Genomic DNA, 13,539 nt, shown 5'->3' with positions numbered 1-13,539 from the left:
CTGTATCTATTCTTCACAGCCTTTAGCACAGTTGCAACTCCACATTTACTTTTCTGATAATCTACGTCCATCTACTCACCTAGGTTCTGAGTTCACTGCAGGTAGTCTTTTCTTTTTTGCTTACCAATGTCTCACTAGCACTTAGCACAGTGCCTGGCACATGGTAGGTGCTTTAGAAACTTCTCAGTTAGATACAAGCATTCCAGACAATGGGAACATGGATCCAGGTGGATACAAACACGGTGCAGAGGCAGGAGTAAGAAAGGTAGAGTTTGTTCTACAGGAGAGGGTAACAAATTGCAAGAAGGTGCACCAGTCCCAGACACAGGTTGTGTGAGTGCTACACACATCTGCCCCACCCTCTGGTACAGGGTGGGCATAAAAGTAGGGGCAAAAATGCACTTTAAAGAAATCAGCAACTGCTTAACACATTCCTTTTTAACGTATGCCAAGCACGAAATTGAATTGAGGAAATCGGAGTATGTGGGTCAGTGCTGAGTCTGAGGAAGGGCTAACATTTCCAGAGGTCCTGACGCAATGCATTGACCCTCAAATGGCACTGGGTGTCTCCACAGAACACCCCAAAAATCCCTTGGTGGGGAGGGCGTGACTTTCGGCCCTTTGCCTCTAAGGGTCACACAAGCCTGGGTCACCGTGTTTACCACCGTTACTAACTCAAAGTCTTCTGCAATCGAATCCTTCACCCTTATTCTTGTCCTCTACTCCACCTCTAGCTCAATCAGGCTCTGCGCTACTTTGAAAAAACCAAACCAAAATCCCCCTCCAATCCTAGTGAGGTTGAACCCCCATAACCAGATGCAGTTGATCACCAAAGGAGGCCCTTTCCCACACCTCCACTTGCACCTCAAAATAAATGTGCATGCCGGCCCTCGCCAGGCAACGCGAGACTGTGCGACCCGTCGCCTCCCTTCCCGCCTTCCGGGTCTTGGCGGAGCGCGCGCACGCCCAACCCAGGCGCCTTACGACGGACCCCGCAATCTAGTCGGCTCCCAGCAGCGCGCATGCGTGCGCGCTTGGTCCGCTAGGAAAGAGAGGGCGGGACCGAGGGGCTGAGCCCACGGGGGATGGGACGGCGTCTGTCACGTGACACGGATTCACTGTTTACACGCGCAGCGGGCCGAGTGTTCGGCCTCTGTCAGGCGCTCGGCTCCGTTTCGGTTTCACTTCCGGTGAAGGGCCGCCTCTGAGCGGGCGGCTGGCGGACGGCGAGCGCGGGCGGCGGCAGTGACGGCGGCGCCTCTGTCGGGGGGCGTGCGGTAGCGCGGCGGCGGCTGGGCCTCAAGCGCCTGCAGCCCACCTCTCGGGGGCGGGCTCACGGCGCGAGCAGGGCTGTGGAGAAGATGGAGGAGCTGGTGGTGGAAGTGCGGGGCTCCAATGGCGCTTTCTACAAGGTACTTGGCTCCAGGGCAGGCCTCATTTTCGGCCTCCCTGCCCTCCCTTTTCTTTTCAGGGTCTGCTGGAGACAGGCCTGGGGCCCTCTTTCTCAGTGCGGTGCCTGGGTGCTAGGGCGCATTCGGCGGGATGTTTGGGAAGGAAGGACTGGACTGGGGGCCTTTAGGAAGCCCCTGGAGCCACGCTTGGTCTTTGACGAGAGGCCCGAGCGCCTGTCGGAATGAGAAACGGGCGAAAAGAGGAGGGTGCCCTTTCCAGGCCAAGCCAAACTAGGGAGAGCTGGGGATGGGCGAGGGCCAGGGGCAGGTAAGAGATCCCGGCGGGAAGGGCCAGAATCGGCTCTAAGTGATGGCTTATTCTTCCTTTCCTAAAAATCCTGTCTCAGTGGGATCCGGGCCTGACGTGTGGGTAGTTGAGGAGCCGGGGGCGCTTTAGTCGGGCTGCCTCCTGCCGCGCCAAGAGGATTTAAGGTCTCCTTTGGGTTTGCTTTTCTGGTCCAGCATTGGGACTTCGGAGAGCTCCTCAGTTCTGGGCGAGGGGTGTGGAGAAAGAGTAGTAAGCTGTAGTTAGCATCAAATCACAATGGAAACTATTTTTAGTGACTTCTCCTTGTGAATTTCAGAGGAGATTTTAGACCCAAAAGTTTCAGGAAGGCCCCAACATATCCGAGCAGTTCATTAAAGAAGTTGGCCGTCGTGAATATTCGCGGGCCTTCTCCCTTTTTATAAATAGGGGTGAATTCAGGAATACAGATGTTTCAGTGTCTAAAATCATTAGCCACTTAAAAATTTTGTGTGTGTATCTGAGTCTCTGAAGACCTAAATATTTGCCATGAAACTTCAGAAATTAACTGAAAGTATATTATAAATAAGAATTTTAAAAACTGAGTATTTGGAAGTATTTGTTTTGTGCTATTAAGAACTTGACCATATTCCCTTTGACTTTGTAGTGTTGCAGTGGACTAGATTGTTTGGGTTTTAAATAGACATTCGTGGTTTTGTGCTTTTTAAAGTTACATGGTTGCAGATGAACTAATATCTTACATTTTTAAAAGGGAGATTAAAAAACATTTTGATGTAGCAGTGCGTTTCTTGGTAGGCACGTACTATAGAACTAGTAATTTATAAATTCTCGTTTCCTCTTGAATGTCTAACTTTTGTAATATCTATCCCTCCTTACTCTACAGTATTTTGTCAATAGAAGATGCACGTGGAAGGAAGCATGGGAAATAGTTATTACCATTGTTCACAATTGTTAAATTTGTTATAAGATTACTTGAATGTTTCAAATGGAACATATTTGGCTGTAGGAAAATAAACAATTGACTTTATTTGACATACATGTTTACCAATTTTGTGGGGACATTTGGAGATCAATATATTTCATAAATGAGTAAAGTATGTAAACTGTTTCATACTTTTAGCAGAAAGATAAAACCTTTTGCCATAAAAGGAAGCAAAAAATAACCCAGCATTTATGTTCATAATAGTCTCACCAATACAAAATTGTTTTAGTCGGCTCTGCGGTCAAAATTTTAGCTACATTTATTTCATTGAGCCATAATTTCTACTGGTTAGTTTGTGTAGAATCGTTCTGAGTCCAGGATTGGTAGTTTTGGTCACTAGATTTGTGGCGCTAACTATAATATGTATATGAGTAGGGGCTAAAGGTTAAGCAGTATTCAAATTGATCTGTGATGTCAGCTTAGATTGGACACCACTGAAGTTTGCTTACCCATAGAGGGCAAGTTGCACATCCTGGTGTGGAAGAATTTATTGTTCTCTTCTAGCAACCTATGATTTGCTCCAGTGATTTGCTTGCAAACTGACTGGAATATAAGAGATGCCCTCTATTTTTGCTGTTAATCCTCCCTTTTTTTTTTTTTTCCTTAACAAAGTTGCTTAATTTGAAAGCGAATAAAAAAGAATAGATTGGCCTTTAGTTCTGTGAGGGGAATGATACTTGAACAAATGTGTGCAAAGAAACTGCTGTTACGTTTAAGGTGGATTTCTAAGAAAACCTCATATTATCTGTATTGATGGAAAAACGATTTCTATAATGAAAAGGGTTGAAATTTTTATGTGACTTATAATATTGATTTGAGTTATACAAGTAAAGCAAAAATAAACTAAGTTGCTTGTCCAATGGAATGGACAAGAAAGACAGGAAATAAAGACCAATGAAAAATGAACTACTGTGGAGAAGTTTTACATTTATGGAAAAAGAAATAGGAAGCTTGTTCATCAAATTGATAGAAAAGCTTTAAAAACTAAACAAATCAAATGACATTAGTATAATCGAATTCAGACTTTGATTTGCCTAACTGGACCCCATATTCCTAAGGACAGTTCTCCATTGTCTGAGCATGTTGTCAAACTTTGTACTATAAACTGGATAGAGTATATGCTAGGAACTGTTCGATTCTTTCTTTAAAAAAAAAAAAGCTCAGGCTCAGGATTCAGAATTAATAGAACCATGAAACCTAAACCCTAAGATTGTAACAACTCTCTTCTGTGTTTTTCCCTCTGGTGTTTATTCTTAAAAACCTAAAAGATTTAATGATCACCAGTGCCACTACTGTTATGTTTAGGTATTCTTTGACTTAGAAAAAGTTGGTCACATGTGCCACTTCTAGAGCCCTTAGGGGTATGTTTTTTAAACCATGAAGATATTTCTCATAAAATCTTTACAAACATTTTCTAGATGAATAATGTCAAAAGAAGGTCTATATTCTAGGAGCATCTGCTACAAATAATGCAGTTTTATTTGGACTAGGAGTTATAATGTGTTGAGAATGGTAATGAATTAACTCCATTTTAGATATAGAATGCCTATCATTCCAATACAAATGTATTAATAAATCCTAAGATTTGTAGGTTTTATGTGCTAGTATGAAAATTACTAAAGATGGATAAATCATATGTTGGAGACATAAAATAAGAAACCTTTTTGTTTTCTGAAAATACATAGCAGATTCATTATTGTGATACCGTGTAATTATGCTAGATGGCAAATTTATTGTTAGATTATACTTTAATCATATTTTTTAAGTTTGGTATCTGACGACAGACATTCATTTGGTGAATATTATTATGGCAACTAAAAGCTAAATATGATAAAATGCACAAACAAGGGAAATTTTTTTTAAATGAAGACAGTAGTGGCCTAACATGCCATTTTGGCAACATAGCCTGCTAGAAATTACTGTTCTACTGCAAATAAACTTGCACAGGGTCTGTAAATGTATAAGTTTATAAATAAACTTGCATAAAATTCAAATAAACTTGCATTCATGTTTTCTCTGAAGTTTCTTGAGTTGACTTTGCATAAAGGTGTTATTCTGTACTTCCAGGAAGTGAATTATTCAGGTCAGCCACATTTTTTTCTTCCCAGAGTCTACCCTTTTTAGTGTTTAGTATCTTTGTGGATGCATCCTTTTTTTCCCTTTTGTCTTTTTTTTTAACTTTTTTTCCTTTTCCTTTCTCCACATGTTCTATTTTCTTATTATTTTTTCTTATTATTTTTATATGGAATGCTTTACGGATTTGCGAGTCATCCTTGTGCAAGGGCCATGCTAATCTTCTCTGTATCATTCCAATTATAGTATATGTGCTGCCAAAGCCAGCACATCTCCACATGTTCTAAATCCCCTTTTGTTCCAACTCCATACTCAAGTATTCTCATAACTTCCAAATGATTAATTAAATGCAAAATTCAGTGGTATAGTAATTGGGTTTCTATTCTTGCCCACTATAGGAATGTGCTTCTTGTGGTGATTAGAATGATGATTATGGTAATAGTTAACAGGTTCTGAGCGCTTTCTAGGTGCCAGGCACTGTTCTAGGTGTTTTGCCTCTGTTAATTTATTTAATCCTCCCCCACAAATTTGAGATACCATTATTCCCATTTTTTTAGATGAGGATGTAGATATACAGAGAGATTAGGGCAACTGTCTTACCACTAAGAGGCAGAGCTATTAAGGGTGGGATGTGGGATTAGAAATCAGGCATCTCACTTCCTGAAGTGATGAAATTTAGGTTGAAGAAATTAATTCAATTGGGTTTCCTGCTTATTTTTCAATTTCATTGTGGTCTTTCATTGTGTATTTGTTACTACAACACTGCCTTAGCATCCTGTAACTATAATTGAAAGGTTATGTTAACCAATTTTTACTGTTACATAAATGTCATGAAATATTCAGTTTGTGTATGAGCTTCCTTTTTTATTAACTCTTGCACCTTGATGTATATTGCTATAATTCTTCATGTGAATGCCTATTAAGGAAAGATAAAGTTAGAAATCTTTGATCCTGCTAATAATAAGCTTGTTTTTGTTACACCGGGAGTATTTCAGAAATACTCAAGTTAGAATACATACACACAGGGAAAATTAACTCATCAATATTGTTTGCTCTGTATATGTCTGTGTTGTCTTTTTGTCAGGATAAGCCAGAAAGAATTGTATTTTTTTAATAATTTGTGGTAAATGCCTTTATGAAGTGTTCTGGACATATGCTATGGTCGGAAGGATTGTTGATGAGGTTTTTTTTCTGTTTGTTCATTCCCTTACATTGTTAGTGCCTATATACAAAGGGGGACAAAGTGATAATTCACTTTTTGTATGAAGCCTTGGGTTTCAGTTGAATTTTTTTTTTCAGAGTCCAAGCTTTTACTTTTATTTTTAAAATTCTGATAAAAATTTATTCAATTACATTTTATACAATAGTATTTAGTGAATCTGTTCCAAAAGGCTATGTTTTAAGTTCTTTTGTAAAAATAACAAAAGCTTTATCACTCAGTCTCTGGTCAAGAAGAAAGGAAGAAAACCTTGCTAAAAATAACAATAAATAACTTCACACACAAAAAGGCCAGGTGACACAAGAATACTATAATAATCAATATATTTTCTTTGTATTTACAATAAATCCATTTAATACTGTGATAGAAAAAAATAATCAGTCCACATTATGTAGTAGAAATAGGCTCTGAGAATGATTATACCTCTCACAATAAAAACATACAAGGATTTTTCACAGCTAAAGTACTTTTCAATATAATGACAAGTCTTTGGTGAAGGTAAAACTGACAAGAGTACTTTAGATTGGCTATGTCCTAGAATCAAGGAATCAGGGCATTGCCATTTAACCAAGCTGCAAAAAGCAGTTTAGTTTTTTCCAGAACTACTTAAATATAGTAGTTACCATGTGAAAAGTTTACTTTGTGAATTAGAAAAACTAAAACGACTAAATTGGGAAACTGCATTAATCAAAAGCAGCCCCAAACAAAAAAGCCATCAATAAAAACAAAAAAAGGGCATTCTTAGAAGTGTATCATGCATAAAAAGACATAATACATTTCTTAATGACCAGAATAAATAAATGAGGTAACTTTTACAATCATTGGAACTATATCCTCTTAAGTGTTATATTGATACTGTTTGTTGAAAAACATAAAATAATTCACCTAATGTCTAAAAACTGCATACTTTTGAGTGTTTGCTTTTCAGATTCCCTTTGGAGACATTAAAGGGGCACTGTAACAAAATATTATCTGAATATAAATTATTAACACCAAGTATATAATTATGTAATCCCCCTCTTGTAAATGCAAGGTGGAAATACTGTAAAAACTAGAAAAAAGGATGAAAACAGACTGGCCAGAACTTTAAATTTCAGACTAATTCATGATAAAAATCTAGAACATAAAAACAAAAATAAAATTCACAAAATAGGTAACTTGATACCATTCCCATATACAGTGGTCTACAAAGATGCAAGCTGTAAATAAATCCATTACTTCAAAGGTAAAAAGGAGAAAATGTAAATCTCTTTTTAAGCTTTAGTTTTCCAGTCTATGCTCTCAAAAAAAGGCTAACATTAGCAAAAACTTCAATGCTATTTTTAAAAATCTAGAATTTTTAAGTATCTATTTTAGTTATTAGTAAGAGAGGAGAGAAAATTATTAAACTGAATGAATCAGTTGGATCAAGAATTTTCTACCATGCTATTATCTATTATAGCTACCCTTGATATAATAATTTACAAGAGGCCTATATAAAATTTCTACCTTTACTATTGACAGTACTTTTCATAGTATACCAATTTCCATTTTTATTCCTTATCCCCTTGCCATTTAAATGTATTATTTTATTATCTGATAGGAAATTTTATTTCACAAATTCCTTGTTTCAATTATTGAAGAGGTGATTTTAAAACATAAATGGATGCATCTGCTAATCCTGAGATGATGATGATATCAAAACTAAAAATCATATTTTTTTTACTCCAATTTCTGCTTTAGTTTCTTTTGGAAGATAGCTGGCAGAATAGAAAGAACAGCCAAAATCATCAGAATAAATACTGGGTTCCAGGAAACTGCTTCCCCTGCTGTTGTAAGCTGGTACAATGTTGTTCCTGCCTTAATTGCTACAAAAGAGTGAGCTGCAACACCTAGAAAAGTGCCAATAAAAAAAAAACTTTAAATGGCACATTTATCCCAGGAGATGTGATATTAATAAACCAATTAGGCAGAAATGGTGTTATTCTCAAAAATATAATGTAGTTAGTGAGATGTTCTCTATGACGTTCAACCTGCTGTGGCCATTTTACTGCTTTCTCTGTTAGGTATTTGTACACAGCTGGTCTCCCAACTAAATGGGAGAGCATATAGCAGAAAGAGGCACTGAGTCCAGAACACAAACAAACAAGAAATAAGGCTAGTGGAAAGGGATAAAGAAATTCTGAGAGTATACTGAGAAATATAGAGCCTGGAATAGCAAATGTTTGCAAGAAAATATATGTAGCAAAGTAAGCTACAAGTACATGAATATAAAAGGTGTCTTTATATTTGGATAAAACTTTTCCTAGAGCCTTGGCATCATCCATATCTCTGGGAACCTTCATATTCACTCTTTCTTCTTCACTAAGCTGAGGACAATTTCTATACACCAAAAACATAACAAAAGCTGCAGATAAGAAAATGGACACCAATATAAGGAGTGACATTCTTGCTTATCCACCTTTTGCCCAGGCTTTTTCCTTCAGGTGGTCTCCACCACCAGGCGCCACGGACCTTGCGTCCCTGCTGCCGTTTCCCCCACGGGGGTCGTGTGGAGTGCCTCTGTCTGAGATCCTTCCGCGACTCTGCCTTTTGCCCTGGTTACTGCAGTGAAGGTGGAGGGAGCGGTGCCGTGCCGCGCCCCCTTAACAACAAAACTCCGCCACAGTCTCCTTACAACACTGAAACACCATGACCAATCGGTTTCAGTTGAATTTTATCACATTTCATATGTCCGTATCCTCTCCTGCAGGTTTTCCTTAGGGAAGAATATTTTACAATGTTATTAAGTTTTTTCTAATGAAAATTATCATAGCACTACATGTTCTGTCTTCAGTAAGTGGTAGAAGCCTACTGATACTGTAGTAGTCATATTCAGTGGTGGTTGGGGGCTTATACTGAAACTTCTGTACTCAATAACCTTTCTTGTTAGCAGTGTCTCCTGTTTGTAAGACAGCTTACTAAGATAAGGGGTGTAAGGTGTAGTAGAGGAATAAGAATTTACCCGAGTAGGGATGGACTTTCCTTGTTTCATTAGCTCTGGTAATGTAATGAATGTTTGAATTGTATAGCTCTAGTCATTACATACTTTGGTTAAGTATGATTTTTGTGATTGTCTCTTTTGCCCAATAGCCAGTAAATTAGAGATTTTTAAAAATTTCTTATTTATTCCTCCCAATGGAGAACCTGTATCTGTCTTTAACTGTACTTTGTCACCTTTCTGAAACCCTAAATATTTTCATCACTTTTTTTTTAGACAGCGTCTCACTTTGTTGCCTGGGCGAGAGTGCCGTGGCATCAGCCTAGCTCACAGCAGCCTCAAACTCCTGGGCTTAAGCGATCCTCCTGCCTCAGCCTCCCAAGTAGCTGGGACTACAGGCATGCACCACCGCACTCAGCTAATTTTTTTTCTATTTCTTTTAGTTGTTTGGCTAATTTCTTTCTATTCATAGTACAGACGGGGTCTCGCTCTTGCTCAGGCTGGTCTCGAACTCCTGAACTCAGGCAATCCTCCCGCCTTGGCCTCCCAAAGTGCTAGGATTACAGGCGTGAACCACCTGCCCGGCCTCATCACATTTTTTTATTCCCAGTGTCTAAGTAACCTTTTAGTATTTAGTATCTTTGTGGCAGCATCTGTTTCTTTCTTATCACAATTTTTAAAGCTTTTTTTTTTTTAAGTGTGCTTCTTGTTGGGATCTAACTCCTCTTCCAAATGTAAGAGCATTTATGGTTCTGCATCTTTTATAAAATATGTTCTTCTCTACTTTATCTCTCATTTATGTAGTGCCACCTATGTGTGTAATTTTATTACAACAACCTTAGGAGGCTGATCCAATTCCTTATTTGCAGACAAAGAGTCTGAGGTCCAGAGATCACTTCTTAGAGAGTCCCACAGCTGTTATGTGATAGAGCCAAGATTTTGAACCTAGGTCTGATTCACAACTCTTAACCACTAAGCCCACTGACTCCAATAAGAGCCCTAGCTTTCATCTAGTACAGTGTAGTTCCCTTTGTGCATTCATTCAAATTCATTCAATTTACTGTCTTTGGAAACCTCTTAGGAATCTCCTTAACCTGTTTTCTCCACAAACACCAAACTTTGCTTAATAGATAGGGATCACAACAAAATGTAGTTTTCCAAGTTGGTGATGGGTGGGGTGATAGTGCTCTGGAAGTAGCCAGCAAAGCAGGGTATGGGGCGGTGGGGGTAAGGGAAGGGTCAAAAGGAGGGTTACTGGAGAAAGTTTGATGAGAAGCAGAAAGAGGAACCCTTGTTGGAGTGAAGATTTAATAAAATAAAAAGCCTTAGAACTCACAGGAGGAGGTGTTTGTCCTTGGTGTGAGTGCAGGCCAGAGGCAACCTATGAGTTTCTTTTATTCTACTTATTAAAGCAGCAATCAGAAGGTATTATTACATGCCTTCTGCCTTCACTTAATATGCAAACAGTGACCAAAAATGACTAGTTTTGAAACAATCATACACACATTCATATACAGATAAGCTTCATTAACTCGGAAAGCAGTGGCCCTTTTAGTCTATGATGATTACTCAAACCATTTCTGACACTACATCCGGAATTGCATTCAGAGCCTGCAAAAACTTCTAATTTCTTTATGAATAGCCACAACACTTGCAGATCTTCCTCTTTTGAGGGAGTGTTTGATTTTAGGAAATAAGCAAATGTGGTGAATAACTATGATTAAACTGGGCGATAATTTTTAGGCAAATAGAAAAAAATAAAAATACAGCAATGCAGTAATAAGGCTGACATTAGAGTGCTTTTATGATGGGTCTGAAAACACTGCCCAACATTTGTAAATGTTTTACGTCAGCATTGTCTACTACTAAGCCATATGTGGCTTTTGAGTACTTGAAATGTGTCAAGAGTGAATGGGAGACTGATTTTAATTTTATTTAACTTTAATTTAAATGTAAATAACCACACATGACCAGTAGCTTACCATGATGGACAGCATGGGAGATAGTATTGGAAAGATGCTTGATTTACTGAGAACAGTTCTTCAACCAGCTGTAATAAGGTTCTATTAGCTGACTAAAGTTCTTAACATATTTAGCATATAATATACAGTAAGGAACTATGTTAATTACTCCCAAGAAAGGCAAACATTATAAAACTTTAGATAAGGATGAAGACAAAAGCAATGGCCCTTCTTCGTAAATAAGGGATCAATCTATCACTTCCTAATAAGAGTCTTGTTTTTAATTCATAATATAATACCACCCCCAAAAAGCAGATTGTTAATTTGTTATTAGCCATCATGTAAAGACAAAGGAAAAATGGGGGCCAGGGAAGTTCTCCTTCCCATTCTCCATAGTTTTTATGATTTAGATTAAAAAACTAAAAGCCTAACAGTGACCAGTTCCTGCCAGTTTAACTCAAAATCTGCCTTCTCTGTTGCTGAAGTAATAGTGTGAGGAAACAGCCTGGTAGAGCACTTGGGGGCATGCACCCTTATGAAATCTAGTATATTCTAAAACATTATGATCAGTATTAATGTAGAGTTCTCAAAATACGCTGTAGAAATAATTTAGCCACTTTGGGAATAACAGACCACATGGATGCCATTATAGTCCACCTGGATCTTATAAGAGGACTTTAATCTTTTAGCACAGCTTTACTTTTAGTCATTTAAGCTTTAATTCAGAAGTTTGGTATCTCTAAGTGGCTTCCATGTCTGTGTTTTCCAGGGCCCTGCTTCAGCTTCCATAGTTTTTCTTAGGAGCAGCTAATTAATACTCCACTCCATAGGCTTTAATTTGATATTTTGGAAAGTTCTGTTTTTTAAAAAGAATCCTTTTATGTCAGGCCTTTGAAGACATATTTGCTTACCAAGACCTTTGTATTGAGTCATATGTTTAAAGTATTTATTGGGCACCCATTATATGCCAGAAATTGTACCAGTTACTGAGGACACAGAAGTTAAGGAATAGTCTTAATCTGAACTAGTTATCTTCCCATATCCAATATGGATATCTACATCCAAAGTCATAAGGATTTACTACAATGTTTTCTCCCAAGAATTTTATAGTTTTAGCTCTTACATTTAGGTTGCTGATGCATTTTTGTTGATTTTTGTATATGGTATGAGGGAAAGGTCAAAATTTAAAATATATTTTTGTGTGTGGATGTCCAATCTGTCCCAGGTCCATTCGTTGAAAGCACTATTTTTCCCCAGTGAATTGTCTTGACGACTTTGTTGACAAAGGATTTATTTCTGTCATATGCAAGTTGTTTCTCAATGTCTAAGCCTTTGTGCCTGCTGCCCCTTAGACCTAGTGAAATGCCTCTCCATCGTCCACTCCCTTTTGTTTGGTTAATTCTTCCTCATCCTTTAAGGTTCAGTAGGAACCTCACCTTCTTCAGTATGTCTTCCCTTATCAACCTGCTACCACCCACGCACATACCTTTTCCCCAAGTCTGGGAGAGGAACCTCTTAGGCAGTGATCCATTTAATATTAATAGTTATTCATGTGTTCATACTAGGCACTTTGAAATATAATTGAATAAAATAAGACCTGATATTACTCTCAGGAAGCTTATTGCTAGTGAGAAAATAGGCTATAATAACAGAATGGGGTAAGTTTACAGTAGGAATAGGCATAGCTTGCTATGAGAGTGCAGATAATAGGAATTTAACCTACTCTTACGGGTTTTCCCATTGAAGGTGACCTCAGAATTGAAACATAGAAGACTGATGGGAGATAGCTAGGTAAAAAGAGGGGAAGGACAATAGGAAAGAAAGAAAAGAGAGGCCCAGAAACTTCAGAGTATGGCACAAGTAGTTCAGCATTGCTGGATCCCAAACTCAAAGGATGTGAAAGATGAAGCTTGAGGGGTAGGGGCAGATCATGAAAAGCCTTTTACAGCCAGAGAAGTAGTTTGGCCATGGTTCTACAGGCAGGGAGAAACCACTGAAAGAAACATGCACAGAACAAATCTGAGTAAGAAGCTTAAATCTCAACAAGCTATTTTAAAATGAATTGAGATATAAAGCACTTTGTGTTTCTTTATGCTTTATCCTATTCTTCTAATTGTCAAAAAACAAACCAATCCAAACCCTCCTTTTCTGTACCTACTTAAAACCTCATTTTATAGAATTATAGACAGTATGCTGTTTAAAGAATTCTTGATAATTAGTTAGCTATTACTTTAGTTCTGTCTGTCTGCAGATTACTAGCCATTGTGTCATCAGATATAAAAGATTTAAACCTCTGGATTTTATGTTATATTTTTCTCCAAGGCCTGTGAGATTGGGAATTTAATTAAACTGTAGCAATTGGACTTTTTTTAGTGGTGTTTGCAGCGTATGGTGGTTATATTTAATCATTTACTATTGTATTTCCTAAAATTTTATTAAGAAGAAAAAGATAGGTTACAATAGGTCTATTCTGGCTAACATATGACTCTGGAACAAATTCTGGACTAAAGTTTATGTTGAGCTTTGCACTCACCACTACATTGTAATTTCCAGTATTTTTGTCTCTCTTCTGAGATGTGGAACTCTTTGGAACAATCTGTTTTGTTTTTTGTTGTTGTTGTTGTTGTTT

The 13,539-nt window shown here is 38.0% G+C and overlaps 1 protein-coding gene, 1 non-coding gene and 1 pseudogene across 12 annotated transcripts in view; 1 reads left to right on the top strand and 2 right to left on the bottom strand.

The window, feature by feature from the left end:
• The first annotated feature begins 1,083 nt into the window (after positions 1-1,083).
• FMR1 (fragile X messenger ribonucleoprotein 1) overlaps positions 1,084-13,539 on the top strand; it is a 46,275-nt gene continuing 33,819 nt past the window's right edge. For 3 of the 11 annotated variants that reach the window (XM_012759515.2, XM_012759512.2, XM_012759513.3), the window contains exon 1: positions 1,085-1,412. In XM_012759515.2, coding sequence (XP_012614969.1) covers positions 1,362-1,412 — 51 coding nt within the window. In that variant the 5' untranslated portion in view covers positions 1,085-1,361. Of the gene's footprint in view, positions 1,413-13,539 lie in introns of all 11 variants that reach the window. The other 8 variants (XM_012759520.2, XM_012759521.3, XM_075999463.1 and 5 more) reach the window with 5 other exon arrangements.
• LOC142866038 (U6 spliceosomal RNA) lies at positions 4,935-5,041 on the bottom strand. The gene has a single exon (XR_012916110.1). It is a non-coding gene; the product is annotated as a U6 spliceosomal RNA (small nuclear RNA).
• Positions 7,989-13,173, bottom strand: LOC105868525 (transmembrane protein 41B pseudogene; annotated as a pseudogene).

The sequence above is a fragment of the Microcebus murinus genome, chromosome X (genome assembly GCF_040939455.1).
Source record: "Microcebus murinus isolate Inina chromosome X, M.murinus_Inina_mat1.0, whole genome shotgun sequence".
In the NCBI taxonomy this organism is placed as follows: domain Eukaryota; kingdom Metazoa; phylum Chordata; class Mammalia; order Primates; family Cheirogaleidae; genus Microcebus; species Microcebus murinus.
Note: the sequence above shows the minus strand (reverse complement) of the source record. Positions and strands in the feature narration are given on the sequence as shown.